This window comes from Salvia splendens, chromosome 7 (assembly GCF_004379255.2).
Source record: "Salvia splendens isolate huo1 chromosome 7, SspV2, whole genome shotgun sequence".
NCBI lineage: Eukaryota > Viridiplantae > Streptophyta > Magnoliopsida > Lamiales > Lamiaceae > Salvia > Salvia splendens.
The window spans coordinates 5,580,903-5,608,291 of record NC_056038.1 but is presented as its reverse complement, the minus strand read 5'-3'; the positions used below and the strand labels follow the sequence as shown (position 1 = coordinate 5,608,291).

The following is a 27,389-nucleotide window of genomic DNA, read 5'->3' as shown; positions in this document are numbered from 1 at the left end:
TTGTTCGATGGAAAATGTTAATTGCGTATATTTAGGACAAGAGTAGTCTTTTTTATGTTACTTGGTATATACTATCTTTTTTTTGTTTCTTTGGAATATTTGTAGGTTTTTACTCTTGGATGTCAAATTGGAAATAGTTCTACAATATTTCCAAACTGACACCGGGAGGAACACTTGCAACATGTCCACTCCGGTCTCGTCCCTCCAGGACGGGACCATCTGCGTACGTCGCGGACAAAAAAAAAAAGTAAACCTCGAGTACTATAAATTGATATTTCTAATGTTTTTTAAAATTATAAAGTTGTAACTCTTTTTCTGATAATTTAATTAATTTATTTGTTTTTGTCAATATTTCTAATGTTAGAATTGAATTTTGCTTTTAGTTATCACACTAAGGTGTGTTCACTTTAGAAGAATTCAAATTCTAACATTTCCAAGATTAAAATCCTCCAAGAATTGAGGCATAACCATTGTTTAGTATACAAGATTTGAATTCAAATAAGGGCCAAATAGAATTATGGATTGACAAATTTATCCATCCAAATGAAAAGGTGGGGCAAATGTGTAAAACCAGTCCATTTCTTGGTGCACTTTTTAATGCACAAACAAATCTTACCTATTTGACAAGATTTCAATTCTTCCTCAATTGGTATGAACCGTGCGGGCTGACCCCCAATTGTAAGGCCCCCAACAATTAATTAGTGGAAGGTAAACAACCATAATTTCCCCAATTGGACCAAGAATTGCCCAATTCTTACATAATGAACACGCCCTAAGATTATCTGTATAATTAATCGTATCAACCCAATATGTTAATAGGCGACTATGTTAATTTTCCGAAATGGCTGAAAATTGAGTGGCGAATTATATGCTTTAGATATTGCGTTTATAGATATATAAATTAGATGTCGAAGCTTGATTATTAGGATTTGTGTCTTAACGCACTTAAAAAAAATAATTATAAGAGTTGCTTCATATCCTAAATGCGGAAGGTAGAAAAAAAATCTAAAATAAATACAGTATAAATCCTAAACAAGGCTTAAAAACAAAAAAAAGGGAATTTATTGATTAAAAAAATAGTGAAATAGTACTAGTATAGATTAAAGCACGTGGGGCGTTAAATGAACAACTATGAAGCCCAACTTTTGGAGCACAAAGTACAAGCTAGTAAACAGAGACCCTGGAGCTAAATCACGCCGGCCTTAATTGGGAGTTCAATTTAAAAAAAAAAACGTGTTTCGACTCTTGGCGCATGGATTAGATGCGAAGGTGCCCTCATTTCCCTTTCTCGTGGCCGGACACATTGATCCCCTCTCTCTCCTTCTTGGTTGACGTTGAGCTGGTGGATGTCTTTCCTCTCTGCTTATTGTTGTTCTTATCCATACTTATTTGTTGGCTATCTTGTTTCATATTTGTTGTCTGATTTGGTTATTTCTCCTTAACTGCTCATTGCTTGTTTTCTTTGGTGGTGTTCGGTTTTCAAGATAAAATAATTATCTCATGATTATTCATCTATGATTGAATTGTGGGATTATTTTAGTCATATGAGGTTAACTATGACTAATTATCCCATGATTATTCATCTAGGATTGAGTTGTGGGATTGAATCCCATGAACCAAACACACTATAAAATTAATCCCAGATACAATCTTGCAAATCAAATACCCATTTGTGTAATTGGATTATGTTACTGTTACATGTACTAATTATCTACTTTGTGGTTCAGCTAGGCATGTGAATTGAATTGAAAGGACAAAAGTTTGGTGGATTATAAGGTTGAAGATAGGACTAAATGTAGTTTATGTAGGTACAACAAGAGTAACCCTATAGCATCGTTCCACTTAAATTTTTCATGCAAAATGGTACCCCATAGAGATATAATTTAAGTTAATTCCTACTAATTGAATGAACAATTATAAGCCCGGCACAATTATTTGATCACTACATATAGTTGAGGCATTTCATTTTCTGCACTCGTTTTTTAAAAAATGATAATAAATAGTTAAAAATGAGAGAGAGTAAAGTAAGTGACAAAATAAGGTAGACAAGAGTCTTATTTGCACTATTCTCGCTCTTATTTTATTTTTTCTCTATTTTAACTATTTATTATCATTTTTCTAAAACAAGTGCAGAAAATGAAATGACTCAACTACCACAGAACATAGGAAGAATTAAATACACCATGCATGGATCATATGCGTTTTCAAAAAGAAGTTATATATATGCACCATGGTTATAATAGTGACATTTAATACAATGAGAAACACTACGTCTAACCATTCTTTTCAAAGTGTATTAGTTTTAGGTAGTGCTACTCCCAACTCTAGTTGACAAACGAAACAAATAAATATTTATAGGTCTCATGAATTACTATATACTTGTGTTATCCAGCCTCAATTTACCCATGTAGAAGAATGATTGGTGTTATTAAGTCTTTTACATTTTCTTTGTTTTTATTGAGGTTTTTGTTGGAATAATTGAGTGAATAATTACATAAAATTTTCTATGATGATTAACCAAGAACGATGGAGAAAAAACACAAACTGAAGAGCAGAAGCGTACCTTGATCCATCTAGAATTGAACGGTTGAATTGCTTTGCAGCGGCTATGAATCTTCCAAACGATCAGAGACATTTTTCACAATAGTTTACCGAGAGAATACAGAGATATCGAATGTTCTTCTGACGTCTGGGGACCATAACCCTAGTTTATATTTATATAAAATATAAACCTCTTTATTTTCTATTCAGTCCCTCATCAAATAGAAAATCGCATATGATATCTACACTTATTTCCATAACAAATAAATACACTTTTAGCCCAAACTATCTTTATAGGATCACTTTAATTGGACAACTGAAAGATAGCCATACACATTAAATTAGTCACGTGGAAGCCCAAATTTCTAACAATCTCCCACTTGGGTAACACATGACACCAAATAAATGTGTACAAATCGAATGAGCGCTCAAATATGCTATCACATAGTGTATTTCCGAACAATCTTATTGTCAACCATATCGACATAGGACTAAAGAGGCAGTCACCATATTTTTTCATGATTAAACCCATCAGTAATTACATATGCAAACAAAATCAACAACAGATCAATTATGGAGTGTAGCATGGAAATTTCATGCAAGGTGATCATACATGCTTATTTCCAACTGGTCCTCCCAAATCCTTAGTGAGATCAAACCAAAACCAAATTACAAAAGTAATGGATAAAACAAAATACTTTATTTCTGCTGAGAATAACATGAGTTTTATAACTTCATGTTCAAAACACAATATAGAGCAATAACCAAAACTACTCCCACTGAACGGAAGTACCCTTAAACAACATAACACTCATTTGGGCTACATGCTCATGAAAGACCTTGGGTGATAGCCCCTTAATGAGCGAATTTGTCATTATCAAATCCGTTCCCTTATGCTCTATATGTATTTGTCCATTCCAAACTCTTTATTTAACAACCAGGAAGCTCCTGTTGTTTTAGAATATAATACCGCAGAGTTATTGTCACAACATAACTTAAGTTGTCTTTCAATACTTTAACAATATGCAGCCTCGTGACAAAACTTTTGCAGTCATATTCAATTACTAGATGCCCCAAAATAAGTTACGAATTTTGTTGTCATGGCAGAAGTAGCTACAAGTGTTTGCTCAGCACTTCTCCACGAAATGGCTCCACAGCCAACGGACAAATTTAACTTAAAATGGATCATTTACGGTATTGGTATCTAACAAAATCAAAATCAAAATTCTTAAAGATCTCTCCAAATGATTTGATTTTCTGTATGTGAGCATGTAATGCTTAGTTCTCTGTATATATCTCATAACTCGTTTTGCTGTTTCCTAATGATCCATATCGAGTTATTGAGATATCTGCCCAACATATAAACAATTAAAACAAAAAAAATAGGTCTAATACATACTTGAACACACATTAGGCTCCCAATAGCCGAAGCATATGGAACCTTCTGTATTTTCTAAATCTCAAGATTTATTTTAGGGCACTGAATGAGACTAAGTATGCCCTCCTTAGTCATAGGAGTATTTCTTTACTTGCAATTATGCATCTCAAATACTTTAGGCACTTTTTCACTATATCCTTTTTGTGACAATCGAAAATTATTTCTTTCGATTCCAAATACAAAAGAGGCTTCCCCAAGATCTTTCATCTCAAATTTCTTCGAGAGAAAATTCTTGGTGTTGTGCACCATTTCCTTATTATTAATGACAATCAATATGTCATTGACATACAATACCAAGAAGATGCATTTGCTCCCACTGAACTTGTGATACACACAACCATTAATGACATTCTTTCCGAATCCAAATGAAAGAACTACTTCATAAAATCTGTGGTACCATTGACGAGAGTCTTGGTTGAGGTTTTTGAGGTTGATTTTAGATGATCTCATCAACATGAGATTGAATGTTTACAACATTACATACTGAGGTTCTTGATATGCTTCTTCTTCAATGGCATGAATTGATCTCTAAACATTGTCAGAAGCAGTATTAGGTGTCAAAGCAGACTCCTCCTCAAAAGTAATGTCCATTATTACATTTTTCCCCCCAAACTCAACATCCTCAAGGGATACTATATTTCTCGTCCCAAAATTAGTTCCTTTTGTGGGATCATAAAATTTAAAAACCCCTAAATTCTTCTTGATGATCAAAGTGAGAATATGTGCTACAGTCTTTAACGCCTCTCCCAAAGTGAATGTGACAAGGAAGAATGAGAAATCATATTCCTTTACATATCCGTAAGAGTTTTATTTCGTCTTTCAGCTACATCACTCATGCTAGGCGATCCCGGCATGGTGTACTAAAGGACGGTCCCACACTCTTCCAAATAGAAGGCAAAAGGTCTTTGACATTGTTCACCTAAGCAGTCATTTCTGTCGTAGTATTCGCCACCACGGCCAGATTTGACTTTCTTAATGCCTTTGTTGAGTTGGAGCTCAACATCAGCCTTAAATATTTTGAACTTGTCTAAAGCCCCAGACTTTTAATAGATTAAATGTAGGTGCCCAAAACAAGAATATTCGCCTATGAATGATATAAAATATTGTTGATCATTCCAAGAAACCGAAGGGAATGAACCACAAATGTCCATATGTATCAGTTCTAAAATGTATAGCTTTATTGGCACCTAATTTCTTATGTTTGGCTTGCTTTCCTTCGATACATTGAACACACAAATCAAATTCTGAAAAGATAAGTGTATTCAATATAACATCTGACACAAGTCTCGCAATCCTTTATTTTGAGATATAACCAAAACACTTGTGTCATAAATTAACCAAATTTTCATTATTTAATTTGCTTAGTCCCTTTTGATTCAACATGTAAAGCTTCTGAATATGAAGTAACATAATTGAGCATACAAAGATTGTTATATGCACTTAAGGAAACAGTGCCCACAATACTAGAATTATTTGAAGGAAGAACTTTATTATTTTTGAATGAACAAGAGAAACCAAATTTGTCCAAAGCAGAAATAGAAACCAAATTTTGTCTAAAAGATAGTACAATAAAGTATCCTTCAAAATCGAAAAATTCCAGTCTTTAATAACAACCTATAATGCCCAATAGTCTATACTTCCACCGATTTGTCATAATCACACTTAGATGTATCTTTCACCATTAGTTGGCTTTCGGCGGTTCAGACAACATTATAACTTTATGTGAGTAGTAGTATTAGAAACTACCCACCAAAATATCATTAGGGTCTGAAGCCAAATTAACTTTAGAACATACCAAAACAAGAATTGTAACTTCCTTTGCACACCATGCGTGATATTTACAATTCTTCTTTTTATATCCATGTTTACCACAAAAGAAACAACTATCATTATCCTTATGTTGTTTCTTTTGTGATGAACCCTTATCTATAACAACATTCTCAATATGCTTTTTCTTAATGCTCTTTAGTTTATATCTTGAGATACTGACCAAAATGTGCAACACCAAATGCACAAGCAAGTCTTTAGAATTCAAGCTTAAGTGAAGCAATGTGAGACATTTCCATAATGTGTTTCCTTATGTTTTCCTTGCCCTTATATACTTTATTGAGATCAAGCATGCTTGTCTCAACTTTATCGTTTTTTGCAAAACGTTCCTTAATTTCGGCAAGGTATTCACTCTTAGTGATATACTTAGATGCAGCGCCTCGAAAGGCTTCTAGGATGCTATACCTAATGATCAGTAGACTTACACGATTCGAGAATTCCCATTTCTCATAGTTACTCCTTTGATTGTAAGTACTACTATCGCCCGTAGGAGAAGTAGGTTGTTCAATCCTTAGCGCGTAGTCCAGATCCATGCAACCCAGAGCAATCAAAACATAATCATTCCAATCCATTAAAATTTGACCCATTCAACAATGACATATTGTTCATGTTGGAAGAAGCTAGAGGAGTAGATATCGTGACATAATAGAGAATCAAAACCGAAATAATTGTCATGCTCACATAATAAAATTCAAATAAGAAGGTAACATCTCGAGGTACCGACACAACATTCATATCAAGTCTTTGGACAGTAATATGAACTTGTAAGTGACAACCTCTTTGTAGTGATCAAACACTGACAATAAGATCATGTCAAATAAAGTCCACCTTTAGGCATCACAATTACTTAAAAATTAAAAGAGATTCCTTAAAAGCTAGCCTGATTTTCTACTGTCTATTAATATTTTGTTTTACCTTCCAATTTGAGGCACTTTATAGATAGCCTCATAGTCACATGTTAATTATCATGCATCATAACATAGCACTTAATTAAGTTGTGATTTTTTGGCGTATTCTCCTGCCAAATCAATGCAGTTATTATCTTTATACAATTTTGGTCTATTCATATTTGTATTCACAAAGGGGAAAATGTTGACTATATTTTTTGCACACTAATCCAGGAAGCAACTTTTGTAGTATTTTCTATATATAAGAAAAATCAACATTTTGGTCTCCATTATCTCGAACCATTTTCTCTATGTATCATTGTGGCTAAGTTAACCTCTAATACAGTACAATTGACTGACTATTGAGCAACCGAAATGTCAAATGCAGTTTGTGTTGCAATAGTTGCTAAGATTCCACAACAATTACTCCACGACTAATTAGAAATCCTAGACCTCCTTTTAACGCCACGGGCCGGACCGCACCTGGGTCCCGGCCCGCGGTCCCGCGCGATGGAGGTGACGAATTTGCGGCCCAGGCCGGTCCCGAGGACTCAGTCGCGGCCCAGGGACGCGCCCGGCATCTGGCCTAGCGGGCGATGGAGCTTCCGGTTGGAGGGGGTTCTGGCCGCTCTTGTGCCCCAAGTTCTGAATTTTTATGCATTTGGAAGAGGAAGAAGAGGGAGGGGGAGAGGAGAAAGAAGGAGGAAGAGGAAGAAGATGGAGAGGGAAAGGAGCGAGATTTTTTTGCATTTTTTTAAAAAAATTAAAAAAAAATTTGCTTTTTTTTTAATATTCTAATTTTTTTATATTTTTTAGTTTATAATTTATTATTTTTGTGTTAAAAATGAATTTCTCGTGTTATAATTGCTCAACGTTTTCAATTTTACAAGTAATACAGGCTGGAGTTGTGACTAGTGTAATTTAATAGTTGTGGCCCGGGATGGGGCCTGCAGGGTTAGAGCAGTTGTGGCCTGGGACTCAAATTTAGGGGAATGATGACGTGGAGGGGATTTGGGGCCTGAATCCGGGCCGGGGTTAAGGATGCTCTAACTGATTTAAAATTTTTAACAATCTATTTTTTAGAAAGTGTGAACGCTATAAATTACTCCCTCCGTCCCGATTAATTGTCACTTTTTTCTATTTCGATCCGCCCCTCAATAATTGTCACACTTCATTTTTACCATAAATGGTAAGTAAGTCTCATATTCTACTAACTCACTTCATTCACATTTTATTATAAAACCAATATAAAAAAAAAGTGGGTCTCACATTCCACTAACTTTTTCAACCAACTTTTCTTTGCATTTCTTAAAACTCGTGCCCGGTCAAAGAGTGACAATTAATCGGAGACGGATGGAGTATATTCTAGTGATTTAAGTTAATTAATCTGGAACATATATTATGGTTTAATATAACCATCTAAATGTTGTGTATACTAATTTATCTATTGATTTATTCAATTAAGTGATCTATTAAGTTAATATAAATACGAGACTAGCATAAGAAACTAACGCTCGGTTCACTCTAACGTTATCAATTGGAAGACAATTTCTTCATTTAGGATTTCTCGACTACATGAATACAAATACGCTTCCGCTTTCATCAATCTTTCGTATTTATTAGTATTTAACATGTATTAATGTGTGAATATTAATTAGTGATTCCAACATCTTCCACTGAATTACCATTGAATTGGTCAAAAGATATCTTTAACCGACGTGAGAAGTGGGAGTGAATAATAAAATTAAAATCGAGATTTGAGAGAAAAAAGTTTTAAGTTGGCTTAAGTTTAGGCTATTCTAGGATTCTCATAGTTGCATGTCTCTTTCCTTAAACCCCACCACTACTCTCTTGGTAAACTCTCAGCATGGGAGTTGAAACTGTTGCCTTCACAATTCTTGCTATTTTTCTTCAACACTTTGTTTCGACCTTGTTTATTCTTTTCTTTCTTAATTGAACAAAAACTGCAGTTTGTTGAGCTAATTAAAAGTAGATGAGTCTTAAAGATTATGGACATTTTTCTGAAAAATATTGAAAATTGGGACACTAGACATAATTAACCCTTTATTTTATTCATGCACGTCGTATTACTATATTATTAAGCTATGTTTAACAAGATTAATTAAAACATAAAACGAAGAATTCAACTCTATCGTGTGTGGAGATAAGAGTCAAGGAATGTAACACACGAAAAGAAAGTAATAAAAAGTGAAAAAAGGTTCACAAAAAGACGAAGGAAACCAAGATTCATAAAATTCAATATTTGGTTCAAGCTTTCTCACAGTATGAGTAATTTCTTCGAGTTCCCTCTCTTCTACCACCAACAACAAAACAATCACAGTCACGATCAAAAGACGATCCAATGTTTGCCTCTTCTTAGCAGATTTACGGAGAAGGAGGTGAAGGAAGAGGAAGACGACTGCAGAATGAATGAGAATGCCGCGGTGGCGCTCCACATAGGGTTGCCTGATATAGGAGAAATTGATGGAGATCAGAGAAACCGCTATGGTTTCAAGGAAGATGACAATGAAGAAGAAGAAGACGAAGAAGATGAGTATTCTGTGAAGAAGAAGTCTTGTAATGGAAGTTTGAATGGTGAGAGGAGATTTTGGATCCCAACTCCAGCACAGATTCTTGTTGGTCCCATGCAGTTTTCTTGCAGCATATGCAACAAGACATTTAATAGATACAATAACATGCAGGTTAGCTCATTATATGTGGATATACTTTATTAATTAACATGATATTTCCATATATATCTTGATTATGATTATAAATCATGATGTATTGATTTAAGAAAACGGTTATGATATCTCAAAATATGGTAATTCATGATTCTTTAAGAATTTATATGCATGCAAAGGGTTAGGATCATTGACTGCATATTAGTTTGATGACATGTTTGTTGAATCGCAAATTCATCCCAATTAGTTTAAGGTCTGTTGGTTGTGAGTGACCCAAAAACAAATATATGACAATAATGTGCAGTCTACTATCATAAGTTCAGTGATCTGGACATATTGCCATTGATTTTGTCCAAACAATTATAATTGCATAAATCACTTATTTATCCTATCATACTGTCCCTTATATTGAAAAATCAACATCAAATTTCATAACCTCTTGTATTCAGATGCACATGTGGGGCCACGGGTCGGAGTTTCGGAAGGGCCCGGAGTCCCTGCGCGGGGCGCAGCCGGCGGCAATACTGCGGCTTCCGTGCTACTGCTGCGCAGCGGGGTGCAAGAACAACGTGAACCACCAGCGCGCGAAGCCGCTGAAGGACTTCCGCACGCTGCAGACGCACTACAAGCGGAAGCATGGGGCCAAGCCGTTCGCGTGCAGGAAGTCGTGCGGGAAGTCGTTCGCGGTGAAGGGCGACTGGCGCACGCACGAGAAGAACTGCGGGAAACTCTGGTACTGCACGTGCGGCTCCGACTTCAAGCACAAGAGGTCGCTCAAGGACCACATTAGGTCCTTCGGGAAGGGCCACGCGCCCCACCCTTCCCTCGAAGGCTTCACATGCTCCGAGGACGACACCGCCTAGAGATACGCTGCATGCGTGTTGTGCTGTTATCTTGTCGTGTCGTAGGTGTGAGTGCTCGGCAGCAAAAAATTCTCGAAATGAGGGGAACGGTTTGCTGCTGAGCATTCGCAGCTATTTTAGTGTTTGTTATTTTCAAATAAGGATCGGAAGACTTGTACAAGTTGTGAAGTTGATGAATTTTTTTCTTGCTAATTATGAAAGGAAATTTGCCAGCTTCAAACTCTGTTGATGTTCTAACTTTGCCTCTTTTTTTTTGTATTTCGTGTTTCGCACTTGTTTATTTATCGAGAATTTGATCCGGTGCAAAACTATTTCTACTGATCTTTATGATATGGTTATATATATATGGCTTCTATTCTTGCGTTGCTAGACTGCTAGACATATGTACAAATATAAAGAGTGATATTTATTTCAAAACCATTTTTTTTGTCTCATAGTACAAAATATCGATTGTTTTGAAGCAATAAGTTTTAAATATTTCAGCAGAATAGCTTGCATACAAGAACATAATTATCATTTGGTAAACGTTTAATTACCTTTATATGTCCATTTGGTAAAGTTCATTTTGATAACGAAACGACGTTATCAAAAGTTCGAATTATATTTCGACGCAACAATAAATAATTTATTTTAATACAATAATTAATTATACTTCCGCATAACAAGGAATCATACTTCAGCACAGGTGAAATATGATTGAAGTGTGATTTATTGTATACTGAAATACTTACATATTCAATTTTTCGTACAAATTTTTGAACATATGCAATTAATACTTCGTTAGAATTCTAATAAAGTTATCATTATATTTTACGTATTGTCTAAATAAATTAATTCAATGTGAGAGAATTATAATCTGAGACAATGTATAACGCAACTTAATTGGTAAGACGTTTCTCATATCCATTTAATAGGTTGGGAGTTTGAGTTATCACGAAGGAACCATTATTGATATCTTTAAAACAACTCAATTAGTAAGATGCTTCTTCTCCTACCACTAAATCCAGGGTTCGAATGGAAAATCGTTATTTATCCTCTGTACTTTCTAGGATATGAAAAAAATTAGGGGAAAAAATTCTAATTGTCTCAAAAATAAATAAGTATACATATCAATAGCTCGAAAAAAGCACAATAATATATTTTTCATCATAACAAAGGATTATACTTTCTCATAATAAATCATGCTTAGCACAATAAAAATTTCATAAATGCCCCCCCCCCCCCAATCTTTTCAGTTAAATAAATGAAATAAATATAAGGAAAAAGAAAAGGTCGAAGACCCTTTCCTCCATTTGTGGTTTTAACTAGTGGTAGACGCAATTATTATTTCTCTGCGTATTTCTCAGTTCATATGCAACTCGCAATGGTGCAATGTACATATGAGTCAGCAATGTGAATTCTATATTGTGACAGGCATAATTTAAATGAAATTAGTCAATAAGTTAAGCACCTAGAAAAGTTAATGATGATGAGTTGAAATTATGAGCAACATATCATGCCTTTTTTTTTCTTCCTTTTCCATTAATATTGAAAGCAAATTAAGGTAAGTTGGAGTAGTGAAAAGGTTAATTGCCAAATTGGATGACTCCCTAAATCACAGGCGATCAGCTACTTGCTTGCTTCTGTTGATCGAATTTTATTTGAGAAATAAATTAACGACTTTTCAGTAAATTAACTCATGTTTTTGAAATCTTTCCCTCAAAATTCTCGTTCTTAAAAAAACACTCAGTTCCCGTCCTATAAAAATATCACAGGATATGGTGGAAGTGTGAACTAAATCTGCAACGACTTAGAAAAAAATATAAATGAAGTGGAAGTATTAGGTGAATGGAAAAAAAAACCTAGTAGACTTCTTTTAATTTATAAATCTGACTAAAAAATTGAAAACACCTACGATAACTAAGAACAAATTACAACAACCAATTAAAATACAGAATCGAGATACGTGATAAGAAAATGAGAGAATTGCGTGCCTATATTGGTGTTTATTTTATGATTTTTATTTTAATATAAATGAAAATGAAAATATATTCAAAACTATCTGATCTTGGTGGGCCCTATTTGGTTTCTAGCCAGTTGCTGGATCCTTTAAAGCCAGGTATTTAAATTTAGGCCCAGTATTGGAGATGGACGTAAATGTTTTCAATTATTGAAGCCCAATTAATTAGGGCTCATGAAGAGTATTAACACATAAATTTATTTACGAGTATTTTTTATTGACAAATACAAACTACGATTTCCGAACTTATAAAACTCTCCCAATTAATGCCAATGGTAGTAATGATATTAAGGTTGTAGTAGTAACTTGTAAAGCCGTTTAGACGCCTATGCGCAACTTTTCCAACTTAACTCTTTTTTTCTTCTTCCAACTAAACTCCCAACAATAGTATAGTGTAAGTGCCTTTTTTTGGTTTGAAGTAAAGTGTAAGTATTTAGTGTTAGAGTGATTAACGTCCGAGGTCCAAAGTCTCGAGTTCGAGTCTACTGCGATACGATATTTAAAATTATGAGTATTCTTTTATTAATAAAAAAATACATGTATGTAGAGTCAAAAAATAAAATTGATGTTACTAATATTTTTAATCAAGAGTTTGCCTTTGAATTTTTTTATTTTTTTAATTAAAAACCCGATAAAAAATAAAAAATTATTTTTCCACTTCCCAAAAAAAATATATCTGTTTTTTACCATTTTTTACCACTTTTTAATTTTTTCCCCCCAAAAATACACATTTTCATCTATAAATACCCCCACTTTCACACCCAAAAATTCACTTCACACTACACAATTCTCATCTTCATTCTCACATATCCATTCTCATCTTCATTCTCTCATATCCATTCCCAATCTCATTAGAGCATCTGCAACGGTGGACGGACGGCGTCCGTCCGTCCGTGCCGCTGCGTGCTGGCAAGGACGAGCTCCGCCGCCGCTGGCACGGCGCTGCTCGATGCATCGAGCACGTCCGTGCCAGCGAGCAGCTGACGTGGCGCGCAGCGATTGGGCAACGACATAGCCGTTGCCTTTGAATTTTTTATTTTTTTAATTAAAAATCGGTTTTTAATTAAAAAAACCGATTAAAAATTAAAAAAAAATTCCCACTTCCCAAAAAAAATATATCCATTTTTTACCGTTTTTTACCACTTTTTAATTTTTTTTTATTTTTTCCCCCCAAAAATTCACACCACACTACGCAATTCTCATCTTCATTCTCACATATTCATTCTCATCTTCATTCTCCCATATCCATTCTCAATCTTTCTTCCACTCCTACAACATAACAATGTCCAGCCAAGGCAATAACCCCCGGGCTCCCACGGGGGTATTTTTAGCTTTTAATTATGTAATTTTTAATTATTAGGAGTTTAATTATGTAATTTTTAATTTTTAGGATTTTAATTATGTACTTTTTAATTTTTAGGATTTTAATTATGTCGTTTTTATTTTATTTGTCATTTGTAATATTATTTAGGTTTTTTTAATGAATTTTAATATTATGGAAATGTTTTTGTTTAATTGAATTTTAAATTGAATTGTGTCCGTCCTTGCGGAAAAGCACAGCTGTGGGTGTTGTGCTCTTGCCAGAGTGCAGGCAGAAAAAGTGGGGTCGGGCCTTCAACCGTGCTCGCTGGCAAGAGCACGGTTGTAGGTGCTCTTATATTAAATCAATACATCTCGTCATAACAAAAAGATCAAAAACCAAACCGATAACAAACCGTACCAAAATCATTGAAATTGATTAGGTTCTTCCTCGAAAAACCCAAATGGTTATGATTATAATTATATACAGAAAAATATAGTAATTAGATTATTAAATAGAAATGATGAACTTATGTGAATTCTTTTCCGCTTGGTTTTCATAATTATAATCATATTGCTTAAGAGGTTTAGGAGATTCCGATTTGAGAGAATTTGTTTATAATTACCTACATTTTCATCATTTTAGGCTGGAAATGGTGTTTGTATGTATATATATTTTTTAAAATAAAATATTGTAAATTTTTGTTATATATACCACGTACATGGTTTAACCATGGAGTGTAACGGTTTTTTTATAATGTTAATTAAACTGATAAAAAGTTGTATAATCATTATTTTTCATGTGTAAAATGCTCTGTTAATCGAAGTATGTTGACCCCTGAGGCTTTGATGTTACCTCCGATTAATGCGTCATTTATATCGAACTTTTACTAATATTAATTAATCTCGCCCATTACGATTCTATTTTATTTGGTGTGAGAATTGTATATCAATAGTTATGATCAGTACTTGAATATCAATAATACTTTCAATCAACAAATGTCAATTTACAAGTGTCAAAGAAGTAGATGTCCATATATGCACCTATTTGTTGGGTTGTTTAACAGTATTATACTAACCTCAATCCATATATATTCACCAACTATCAATTTATTACTACTATTTCTTTATTAGTAAAGTAGAAGCAATTAGCAATATAACTTTTGATGTTGGATTACTTATTATGTACGTATGCTAATACCGCAAGTTAATAAAATAAAAAAAGGAAATACCCGTCATTTATTTATTCCTAGTCCCTAGAGTTATTCAAAAGTTTCGGTCCATCACTCCATGCGCACCTGAAATTAACATTATTATATTATTCTCTTTGTTAATATTAGTACTCCATAATATTATTATTTGGATTTACTTTGGATCAAGCTCTCATGGTCTTGGGGAATTTTTTTTGCTTCATTCCAACGAATTAATTAGCAATATTTATATTTATATTTTATTTACAATTTTACTTATTCAGATAAAGGTTTGTTGATGCATGCTTGAACTCAACATTAACATAATATATTATCCATTTTAGATCAAGCTCTTATATATGTTTTTTTTTAAACACAAATCTCAAAAGACATATCTAATGGAGGTTTGGACCAAGCTCTCAATATACTTGCACATTTACTCAAATCCCCGATGTGAAATTGTTTGCATCCCAATAATCAATAGTTTAATTAGATATATATAATTTTTATTACTATAACTTAATATATATGACGTGTTAGTTGTAGTCACCAACTATAATCACCTTGTTGATGCTTAAACACGTAAACAGGTCAAAAATTACCTATACACAAATAGTGTAGAGAGACAGAGAGTCAATGTAAACGCTTACCAACAAAAATCTACTTTGATTAATTGCGTGCACTCAAACTTATTCAATATAATAGTAGTACTATATTTACATCTCTTACATCTCTCTAGCTATCAATAATCAATCTCTCTCTAAGTTGTGCAATGGAGTTCATGGAGGGAAGGTCTATTCTAGTAACTGGGGCGGCTGGCTTTCTTGCTAAGAGTATGATTTTTTCCTCATATGCATATTTGCATTTTTACATAGTCGTTAAAAATTAAAATTAAAATTTCAATTGTTGATATATACATGCAATGGTGTAGTTTTTATTGAGAAGATTTTGAGAGTACAACCAAACGTAAAGAGGCTTTATCTTCTCTTGAGGGCTCGAGACTCAAACTCAGCTATGTTACGCTTCGACACTGAGGTAATTAACTCTCAAATTAATTAGAACTTATTTAATTAATTATTTTGGTGAATACATAGTTTAGTGGATTATATACATCTACTTAATTGAAAAGACATGCATGGATATTCCGTACCCGGTCCGTCACGCCTCTTTAGTTGTAAAATAAAATTCTCCGCAAAATTTTGATTTGCAATTTTGAAAACTAACCGAAAAAATAAAATTTGAATTTGTTCTCAACTATTCTATGTTAAAATCTGGTAAGATTATATGGCAGCCGAAAGATCATACGGATATCATCATCACTGATGAATTTAACAATATTATCCATTTATAAAGAAAATAATATTTTTATGTTTAAAAATATGAATAATTCATATACGTGGATAGAAATATTCACTATGGAATAACTAAGAGCAGAACAAAACTCTTTGATTTTTCTAGCTAATTTTCAAAGTTTGGGAACGGGTTAAAATTTGACCAAATCTCGTAAATCCGGTCTTATCCACCAAAGTCTCGTACATAATAATCAATTAAACGGCAGCTACGTACATAAATTAGGTGTCATAATTATTCTATGCTGAGGCTTCCTTCCTACAAATTAAATTGTTCCGAAATCGGACAAAAACAACGTACATCGACATAATTGATCATATTGTTTCGCCTACAACTTTTTGTATTTCGATTTCTCGTTTAATTGTTTATTGTGCTTAATTAGTTAGCTATTATATTATTATGTGATATACTACTAACTTTGCACTATATCAAGAATAGGAAATAAAATACATTGAAGATGATGATTAATGAATTAATACATATAGACGTGAAATCCAATACAATAATAGCCTTCATGTAAATAATACTCCACATCAATATCGTGACTAATTAGTTTTCTTTCTTCTGTATTTAAGATCATGTCAAAGGATTTATTTAGGGTTCTGAAAGAGAAGCATGGTGGTAATATAAATTCCTTAATTTCACAAAAAATAAGAGTTGTGGCTGGAGACATCACCTGCGAGGATTTGGGCGTGAAGGACTCATTGTTGCTAGAGGAAATGATTAAAGAAGTTGATGTCGTTGTCAATTTAGCTGCAAATACCAACTTTGACGAAAGGTATTTTAGTTCAGCTATCATTTTCTTTCCAACGTCCATATACGTACTACTCCATTACCTTAATTAATTATAGGTCACAAATTAATTGTTTCGATAATGAATCAACAGTTTAACAATTTACTAGTAATAAATTAATAACCAAAATTAGAGTCAATATATTTAATTTAATTTATTCTATGCATCTTTTTATTATTAGTAATCCCTGTTTTTTTCGATTTGGTGGCAGATATGATATTTCAATTGGAATAAATACGATGGGATCTAAGCATGTATTGAACTTCGCTAAAAGATGTGAGAAGTTAAAAGTGTTGCTTCACGTCTCAACTGGTTAGTACGTTGTTACATTAGCGTGCCATATTTTGACATAATTAAGTTATTTTCCAAACGTTTTGTAAATTATGTTCAAAATCAAGTTCAAGGGTAAATTGTCTAAAAAATCACAAAGTTTAGTCAAATTCTAGACAACCGCAACTTTTAAAAATAGTAGCTTTGACTATTTTTGCAATTATCTCATTATTTGTATTTGGCTAACTTGTGCGTGACATTGAAAGAAACCCATGATCTTTTTTACAAATTTGTGCAACACTGGAAAAAAGGCATTGATTTTTATATAAAAAATAATAGTAGGAGTATAATATTAGGTTAGAGTATGCTGGCTTTCAAATCATATATAATTTCTTGTAAATCCAAAAAAATGGGATAATAGAAAAAAAATATCAAAATTATTATATAATTAGCTATTTTTGATAGTTACATAATTGATCAAAACTTAATCAAACTTCATGATTTTTTAACCAATTTACCCTCGAATTAAGAATTTCGGCAACATTTGTATTTCTCCACATCTACTACATGTCTACTATGCATGTCTATATATATGTAGCCCGCAGCCTGCAGGGGCAGCTCAGTTGGCAGCGGAGGGATATATCTTGCTGCAATGTCTGTATATATGTATCATACGTATCTTATTATGATTTTAAAAAGTTAACGGGAAACTATTATTATATTTTTAGCTTATGTATGTGGAGAAAAGGAAGGACTGATATTAGAAAGAGGTTATAAAATGGGGGAAACACTTAATGGAGCACGTGGACTAGACGTCGACGCCGAGAAGAAGTTGATCGACGATACTTTAAAATCCCTTAAAGCTGAAAACTGCTCCGACGACATTATTAAATCCAAAATGAAGGATTTGGGAATTCAAAGGTAATATTCATAAAATATTTATATAGTGTTATTGCTACTTATGTGGTAGTTTGACAAATTTTATCCTACTTCAACAGAGCAAGAAAGTATGGATGGCCAAATACATATGTTTTCACTAAGGCTATGGGGGAGATGTTGTTGGGGCATTTGAAAGACGAAATGCCTGTCGTTATAATTCGACCTACCATTGTCACAAGCACTTATAAAGAACCTTTCCCTGGTTGGGCTGAAGGAATCAGGTAATTACTTTTAATTATCTTCTACTAATTAATTATATTTTTTCAATTAGGGTTTAATTAGTGTAACTAGCAACATTCAGATAGTGAGGTTATGCTATTTGTGGCAGTTAACCCTGATCAAGATATGGCTTCTATGTAGTGGAGTATTGTTTTGTGGTGATAATCAGATTTAAATTTTTGATTTCATTTTGCCATGCAACATATTTACAGAACAATTGACAGCTTAGCTGTTGGATATGGCAAAGGAAGAATTACATGTTTCCTGGGCAATCCCAACACCATCATTGATGTGGTGAGTTCTCATTATACTGTATTTCTTTACATTGCAAAGATTAAATCTATTCATTCAAAAGGGTTAATGAAAAATTGAAACTTGATTGAGGTTTGAGAATGTAGCCTGAAAAGGAACTCATCTATACACTTGCCATGCACATTTCTTGGTCTAGCTATGTTGTGTTTTCTTGGTCTAGTTATGGCCATTTCGAGAAAAGAAAAGATTGTAAAAAATAAAGGTTTTGCAGATCCCTGCAGACATGGTGGTGAATGCAATGATGGTGGCCATGGCTGCTCACTCGAACCAGTCAGATGAGACGATCTACCACGTGGGATCCTCTGTGGCGAACCCACTTGAATACGCGTCGCTGCAAGATTACGGCCAAAGATATTTCAAGAAGCATCCATGGATCAACAAGGAAGGAAAGCCTGTCATAGTTGGCAATGTCAAAGTATTGAACTCGATGGACAGTTTCCAAAGATACTTAGCCATTCACTACTTGCTACCCTTAAAGGTCTCTTAATTAATTACTAAATTAATTAATCAATTACCTCCTGATCATCTATTTAATTACTTAAAAAAAATTATGTAATAGGGGCTAGAAATGGTGAACAAGGCTTGCTGCCAATACTTTCAAGCCAGGTATCTGGACATGTGCAGAAAGATCAAGTTCGTGTTGCGATTAGTCGAGCTCTATGGACCTTATTTGTTCTTTAAAGGATAGTAAGTGCCTATTCTCAAACATAAATACATCAATGTGCTGTGAATACTTATATGAGGGTGATACATTTTTTATGGTTGCAGTTTCGACGACATGAACACCGAAAAACTAAGAAGGGCAGCGGCACAAGTAGGCGAGGAGGTGGAGAGTGATACGTTTTGTTTTGATCCAAAAATCATAAATTGGGAAGATTACTTCATCAACGTTCACATTCCTGGAGTAGTCAAATATGTGCTCAAATAATACTCGATTTGCATTGTTATTTTCTAGTTGTGAAAAGCTCCATGTTCTTTTTCAAGTTTCGTTTGGTATATCATTCATTCATTATTAATTACTACATGGTTTTTATAGTAGTGATGTCAATGTTTTAATTGCAATTAATGTTTTTTTAGTAGTCACGTTTAATGTTGTGGATCAGAATTTACATTGCATTCATGTACTCAAATCATTTTTCTATGATTTCGTATACTCTCTTCCTCATATTAAAAATGGAAAGTTACTCACAATCTATTAGTCACCATTTATCTTTCTATAGTCTACTTTGTTTTTATTTTCAATTTATCTCTCCTATTTACCCATTTTATCTATTTCTCTCTCATGCTTTTACTACTTTCGCATTAAAACTCGTAACATAACCAATGAGACTATTTTTTGTGAATAAATGGAGTATATTTTTTAATTTTATCATTTCCGATTTTCTCTTTCCAATTATTATTTTTTTTTTGTAATTTATAAGTCTCTCTCTCTGCCTTATAAATTCAATTGAGGACGTGACTGATTTTGTGGTTATGTCAAGAAACATGGGCCATAACTTGAACTGTCCACTGTTTGGTCAATTGGTTGTTGGGCCCGGGTAATTGGTCCGGGCCCAGGCCCAGCATCGCGCCATGAGATGGGTAGTTTAACTTGGACTTGAGGATGATTATTCTTTCTCCTCTCATAGACTCATACTTTGTTTCAGGAGTACTTCAAATTGAGTCAGAGAGAACATTTCTGACAATTCATAATCTAATTCAAGATTTTTAGGTGGTAAAAGAATTTGATTACAAGAATACCTAAAAACCATTTTGATAATTTTGTTAACAAAAGATGCTAGAGACTGAATTTTGGTTGTTGGAGTTCATTAATTTTTGTTGTACTTGAATGTAATTAACTTATCGTTATACAAATACTTTTTATTTTGCATTTGCACTCACAAATTGAAAAACTCCTTGATAATATAATTGGGTACTTTATGGGCAACACCTAAGTTTGAATTTATTGATCAGTAGGTTATGACATTATTATTATTATTATTATTATTATTATTATTATTATTATTATTATTATTATTATTATTATTATTATTCGTATATGTCTGTCAGCAATTATAGTAAACCACACGGCAGACGATTTGTCGTGTCCACTTAATAAAAGATTGTCATTTTCGATTTGGTATTATTGTAAAACCATTCTTTATCTTAGTCAAATAATATCTAACTATCTTAGACAAGAATGAAAATAAGTTGGGATGACAAATTCTCCTATAAGATTTTTGCAGGGATTTTGCATTATGATATGTACCCAATTGCGAAAAAGTACAAAATAATTGGGGGCAGTTAGTTGCGTGGCTATATTGAAAGTACTTTGGGCATCCAATTGATAAACTTAATTGAAGTGCAAGAATCAACATTATCTAACTACCACATCACGAGATTTGCTCCAAATTATAATAGTAAGAAAATGAAATCGAATATAGTTTGTTAATTAGAATACTCATTAGATTTAAAGATTCTACTCCAAATATTTATCTTTGCTATTAATACTCCATTTAATACTTGCACCACAAATCTATTTTTGTTACTCCATAATTCTCAGTGGGTTTATGACAAGTGACAGATTAATTAAATCACTGGGCCAAACAGTTTTATAGGGCTGCAAATTTGAAACATTATTGTTGGCCTTGCAAATTAATTAAATCAACGTTAGAAGTCTAAATATTAGATCCACACGACATTTCATTAAGACGATAACTTGCTTGCACGAACGCACCATACCCTCCTTTATTTCTACGTCATCCCCATGCATGATTATTCCCTTCCCATGCATTCGCACTGTCAACGCGTCTTGACCAGACTTCCTCTTTTATTATTAGCGTGATTTTTAGGGCATCTGCAGCTCGTAGCTTGGTCTCGTCTCGGCGAGACAAAGCATGGGCTAGAAAGCCTTGCACCCGTCTCACCCCGTAGGGACTCGTACGAGGGAGAGGAAATAATAGATCCAACCTACCACACACTCCATCCACGTGGCGCGCTTTCATTGTAGTAGCATAAATCTTTTACATTAGAGAAGTAGGTTTTGCACTGCTTGAGTAAAATTTTATAGATAGGTTTTCAACTTTAATCTTCCTTGTGATTTCGATATGGATTAAATGGTTTTTTTATAGATAGGTTTTCAAATTTCCTTATAATTTCAATGTGGGACAATTAGTTTTACACACAAGAGGGAGTTTGCATTACTTTATATATATATTTGTTTGATTCCAACACAATCAAAGCTTAATTCAGTGGTACAATGTGTCTTGAAAAGTCTTTAGAGGTAGTATCAAACTCCAAACCAAACATTATGTTTATAATTTTAAATTGTATTATATTTTTCTTATTTTATTGCATTCTATGTACTTTTCAAATAGCATGCTTATACTTTTGTTATAATATGAATTTAATTTGGATATCAATTTAATTAAAAATTTTAATTAAATTTAATTTGTATCTGAATATTTTAGTTGTTAATGAATCTAATATTTTATTAAATTAAAAAAAATTAATTACATTTCACAATTAATAACTTCTCTTATAGCAAGTTTATACTTTTATTAATGTAAATTTAATTAGAATATCAATTTGAAATTTTAATCAAAATTAATTTTTATGTGAATATATTATTTTTAAGAAAATTGTAATTTAATTAAATTATTGAACTTCATAATAAATAAATTAAATAGAAAATGAAAAGAATGAATTAGTAGAATTCATAAATAGTTAAGAGAAGACATGTTTAAGAGATGAAGGATTGCAGATTTTATCTCTTAATAATAAGTAGAATAAAAATAGTGTGGAACTCATAATTAAGTAGTGTAAATATAAGATGAATAAGAGAGAGTGTTACTAATGAATTTACCAAATTTATTAGAGGTTGCCGAGGTGCTATATGTCCATTGAATTTAATTATAAGTATGTAGTTATATTGTAAGTTTGTAACCCCTAGTCCCTTACAAGTACAACGTGAGTACCTACCTGCAAGAGATTTGACACCCTCTTGCAAACTCAATTGTGGATGCTCTTAGATGTGGTCATTTGTGCTACACCTCATTGTGTGGAGTACAAAAAAACAAAGAATTAATAACTCAATTGTTGTTGCCTTTAGATGTGGTCACCTGTGCTATACACCTCATGGCTCATGGTGTGGACTACAAAAAACAAAGCATTAATAACCTCAATTACTTTATTATCCATGCAGTTAACTAATAATACTTCCCCCCTTCTATAAAAATATAGATTTTTAAAACAATACGCATTTTAATGCATAATTGTTAAAGTAAAAGATAAAAAGAAAAATGTGTGTGAACGCTCGCGCGTATGTGAGTATTCGTCTATTTTTCCTGAATGCAAATTTCATTTTCTAATTAGGGATATATCAATTTGTAGAAGTCATTCGTGTCAAACCATCGTATCTGTTATTATTAAATACTAGTACTACTATTAAGTTAGAGATATCAATGCTAATTATGATTAATGGGTCTTTCCTATAATTTTTTTAAGAGTGTAGTACTTTTAATTTCATCGCATTAAAAAATAAAAATAAAAACATCTTAGCAGTTAAATTGTATGCCATCTTCTATAATATTGGAAGATTATCTCAAATTGAGAAACAGAAGTAAATATGATCGAATGCAACAGAAACCTGCTTTAACTGAGAGCAAACACAATCTTCAACATTTTTTAAACCGAATTATATACCAATGAGTACTGTTCAATTCTATACATGATAGTAATATACAAAATCTAACTCGTTACTTGAAAGTCCACAAATCAAACGTAATAGACAACAACTTTGGGTTCCTACTATTTTTTTAGTCAACGGCTAATAGTTTAATTCAATTGATTTACCAGCTTTGTGCTGTAACGTATAAAAATTCTATATAAAGAACTAACTTCTGATGAATTTAATTAAGATTTACAGTATGTTATTTTGATTATTTATTACTTGTCTACTGAAGTTTCACTTTAAATTTTAGTCTATTAGCTCTGATGGTCACCTTCTTACTAATCTTGCGAATTTATCAAGAATCTTGATTTTGGCGCATTTATTGGTTAGGTATACATATGAACTTTCGCAGCTAGAATAAGTAAAAAAAATAGGCGCAAGATTTAGCTTACCAAATCATTCATTTAACCATTAAAATATTAAAAGACGCCTCTGTATATAAAGTAGCATCAACTCACCATAGTTCACATAATCACACAACTCCCAGTTTTTCTCATTTCAATTCTATTTTTGCTATGGAAGAAATTAAAATTCTCCAACATTTTGAGGGAAAGACCATTTTAATCACTGGTTCCACTGGCTTTTTAGCAAAGAGTACTCTCTCTCTCTATATATATATATATCGTTATTGTTCCTAATTTGGCCTGGTTCTAATTAATGTTTTTCATTTTGCTATTTTTGTTGGTGTTTTTTTTAGTATTTCTAGAGAAGATACTTCGATTGCAACCCAATGTGAAGAAATTATTTCTTCTAATGAGAGAGAGCCCTAAAATATCTGTCCAACAACGTTTTGAAGAAGAGGTACGAAACCAACTCAATGCATGGTAATATTATAGATGTAATTATAAATCTCCCCTCGTAATTTTTATGTTTGAATGCTCCATTCAAATCTACTTACATGCTACCCTTAGGAGAGAAAAAATGAGTCTCCAACTAAATATTTCATTTTTGTGTGATCAATATTAATTTATGCATATATACAGCATGATGGTGGAGATGGGATCGTGCGTGGATTAATGTTAACGGCTTGTTTGAGTTTATAATAATTATATAATTGGAATGCTAAAGTTGTTAACCTAGCTAGTGTATATCGGTTATGCATTAAGAAAATAGAGTTTTCTATTTCCAAAACTCCATTAAGTCAAACACAATTTTAAAACTAAAATTTCGTCACAATATTAGGCTTCGTAACAAGTTGCCATTTCTTGATTCTTTATTATCTAAGAAAATAACTAAATTTAGTTATTTGTTTAATTTGTATATAGGTCGTGGGCACGGAGCTATTTCGAGTTCTTAGAGAAAAACATGGGGACGATTTCAAATCTATAATGTCTTCAAAAGTTGTACCAATATCGGGCGATGTTGGTTATGAAAATTTAGGTATAGCTGATGCACAGCTGCGACAACAAATGTGGCAGGAAATTAATGTTATTGTCAACTCAGCCGCAACTACCAAATTCGATGAGAGGTGTGGGATAATTTCAGCTAATTAAATCAAATTAAATAAGGAAATTATTAAATACTCCCTCCGTCCCGGGCTACTCGCTCATTTCCTTTTCGGCTCGGAGATTAAGGAATGAGTGTATAGGAAAGTAAAAAATGACGGCTGTAGGTGAAATTTTTTACTAGAAATGGAAAGAGTGCAAGTAACTTGGGACGCCCAAAAAGGAAATAAGTGCGAGTAGTGCGGGACGGAGGGAGTAGTAACAAAATTTGGATGTTGACTTTACACTTATATTTTGGTATTTTGAAATATAGGTACGATGTTGCATTTGAAATAAATTCGTTGGGAGCCAAGCATGTTCAAGACTTTGGCACAAAATGTTCGAAACTAGATATGCTTCTTCACGTCTCCACAGGTTAGTTATTTAGGGTTTGAAATATTTAATTTTTTAATTTCATTTCTATCGACTTAGATCATATATAACAAATGCTCATTAATTTTTCTAATTAAATTTTGAATATGTAGCTTATGTGCATGGCACTAAGGTGGGATTGATGCAAGAAAAGGCTTTTTGTATGGGTGAAACCCTTCCTGGCGCCAAAATACCATATTTAGACATCAACGAAGAGAAGAGTGTAATTCGGGAAAAATTAAGGTCGCTCCAAACTCAGAAGCTGCCAGAAAGAGAAATCACTCGAGCTATGAAGGACTTCGGCATCGAAAGGTTCTTTCACTTCCATGTATTTTTCTCTTGTTTGTACATAGTGAATTAATATACATCATGTATGCTTTGGACTCATATAATTAATGTTGTAAATTAAAACTTAAATTTTGAATCGTATGAGCAGAGCTATGCTGCATGGTTGGCCTAATACATACGTATTTACAAAGGCAATGGGAGAAATGCTGCTGGAGAGATTCAACCAAAACTGCAATGTTGTTATTATTCGTCCCACTATTATTACAAGTACTTTCAAAGACCCATTTCCTGGTTGGATCGAAGGTCTAAGGTGCATTTATTTTCATTATTTATTTCATTCATCTATCTCTCTAAAATTAAATGTAAATATTTACTATTATAAAAGTTATTGAGTAAAGTTATTTAATAGTAGTAGTATATTTTTTGTGGGTGACCAACAGAACTTTGGATAGCATCTTTGTTGCTTATGGTAAAGGGAATATCAAATTCTTTGCAGGTGATCCAGACTCTGCAATTGACTTGGTAAGCTAATATTATTTCTAGAAGAATTTTTTTTACCAAATTTATAAATGTATAGTTATTATTGTTGACATAATTAAATTATAGGTGCCAGGTGACATGGTGGTAAATTGCATGATTGCAGTAATAGCATCACATTCAAATCCAATTAGTGAAAAAGAGGGTATAATTGTATACCAAATAGGTTCATCGATGCGAAATCCAGTGAAATATGATGAGCTTAAGTGGTTTATGCTTCGTTATTTAAACAATAATCCATTGATTGATAGCTGCGGAAAGCCTATCAAAGTTGCCCCTCCAGTTATCCTGAAAACAATGCATAGCTTTCACAAGTATATTTCTTTCCACTATTTGCCCTTTGTCCAGGTCAGCTTTTATTTACTATAATCTTAGAATAATTAATTAGATTAATAATATTGGGCTAATATTTAAGTATATCTGAGTGGTTTTACAGATGCTTGGATTGGCAAATATGATATGCTGCAACTTTTTTGAAAGTTCATACACTAGTGCAAAACGAAGAATCAATCAAGCAATGAGACTAGCTGACCTTTACAAGCCTTACTTGTTTTCACAAGCAATGTATGTATTTTTCATAAATCCAATTATCTAATTATGTGGGGAAAAATAATCTTATTTAATTTAATACTTTGTTTTTATTGACAGCTTTGATGACAGTAACACTGAGAATTTACGAATGAGGATTAAAGGAAGCAATATCGACATGGAATTGTTTAATTTTGATATCAAGTGCATTATGTGGGATGACTACCTTTTGAACACTCATTTTCTTGGAATAGCCAAATATGTCTTGGGTGGCTAGCTGTGATGTGTGATTATATATCTACACTCCTTTCCTCTCTCTCATTGGAGAATTTGTACTATTATTAATTTTTATTTGGGCAAATATATTCATTTAATCTGAATTATATTACTTGTATTGTATACATGGAGATTAATTATCCATATTGTTGGCATCACCCCAAATTATCATTTTTGAACTTCACATGAGACGTATAAGAAACGGTTAAGAAAATTGTTGTATAATTTGCTGACTATTATGCAAAAATGTGATTTTATAGCTGATTATTACGAAAGGGGATTTTTTTTTCTTCATATCACTATTGAGTAAGTTTTTAACCAATCAGTTAACTCTACCTTATCAATGTTCTCTTACCAATTTAAATATAAATTACTCTTTCTCTTTGTTTTAATTAATCAACAACTAATTAATTGATGATTTCCTACGTACGTAAGATATAAGTACGAAAAAAACATTTGAACAAATGGCATGATAGTCATTACGCTTTGTATCTGCTATTAATCAATGTTTATTACACACTTTTTGTTCAAAAACAGAAGATTGATTGATATTTGAGAAAAAAACTGGATTATTATATTTCT

At 32.8% G+C, this 27,389-nt stretch overlaps 3 protein-coding genes across 3 annotated transcripts; all 3 read left to right on the top strand.

Moving 5' to 3' along the window:
- The first annotated feature begins 8,978 nt into the window (after positions 1-8,978).
- Positions 8,979-10,243, top strand: LOC121741760 (zinc finger protein WIP3-like). Its single transcript, XM_042134647.1, has 2 exons — positions 8,979-9,395; positions 9,827-10,243. Exons 1-2 carry the CDS (start codon positions 8,979-8,981, stop codon positions 10,238-10,240), a joined length of 831 nt encoding a protein of 276 aa, XP_041990581.1. The 3' UTR covers positions 10,241-10,243.
- Positions 10,244-15,442: 5,199 nt separating this feature from the next.
- On the top strand, positions 15,443-19,795 carry LOC121810240 (fatty acyl-CoA reductase 3-like). Its single transcript, XM_042211006.1, has 10 exons — positions 15,443-15,561; positions 15,660-15,763; positions 16,654-16,856; positions 17,083-17,183; positions 17,870-18,062; positions 18,140-18,301; positions 18,512-18,593; positions 18,823-19,089; positions 19,171-19,298; positions 19,380-19,795. Exons 1-10 carry the CDS (start codon positions 15,501-15,503, stop codon positions 19,537-19,539), a joined length of 1,461 nt encoding a protein of 486 aa, XP_042066940.1. The 5' UTR covers positions 15,443-15,500; the 3' UTR covers positions 19,540-19,795.
- A 3,965-nt stretch (positions 19,796-23,760) lies between these two features.
- On the top strand, positions 23,761-26,911 carry LOC121811208 (fatty acyl-CoA reductase 3-like). Its single transcript, XM_042212018.1, has 10 exons — positions 23,761-23,916; positions 24,020-24,123; positions 24,588-24,790; positions 25,081-25,181; positions 25,292-25,490; positions 25,615-25,776; positions 25,907-25,988; positions 26,073-26,351; positions 26,440-26,567; positions 26,652-26,911. Exons 1-10 carry the CDS (start codon positions 23,838-23,840, stop codon positions 26,806-26,808), a joined length of 1,494 nt encoding a protein of 497 aa, XP_042067952.1. The 5' UTR covers positions 23,761-23,837; the 3' UTR covers positions 26,809-26,911.
- The last annotated feature ends 478 nt before the right edge of the window (positions 26,912-27,389 follow it).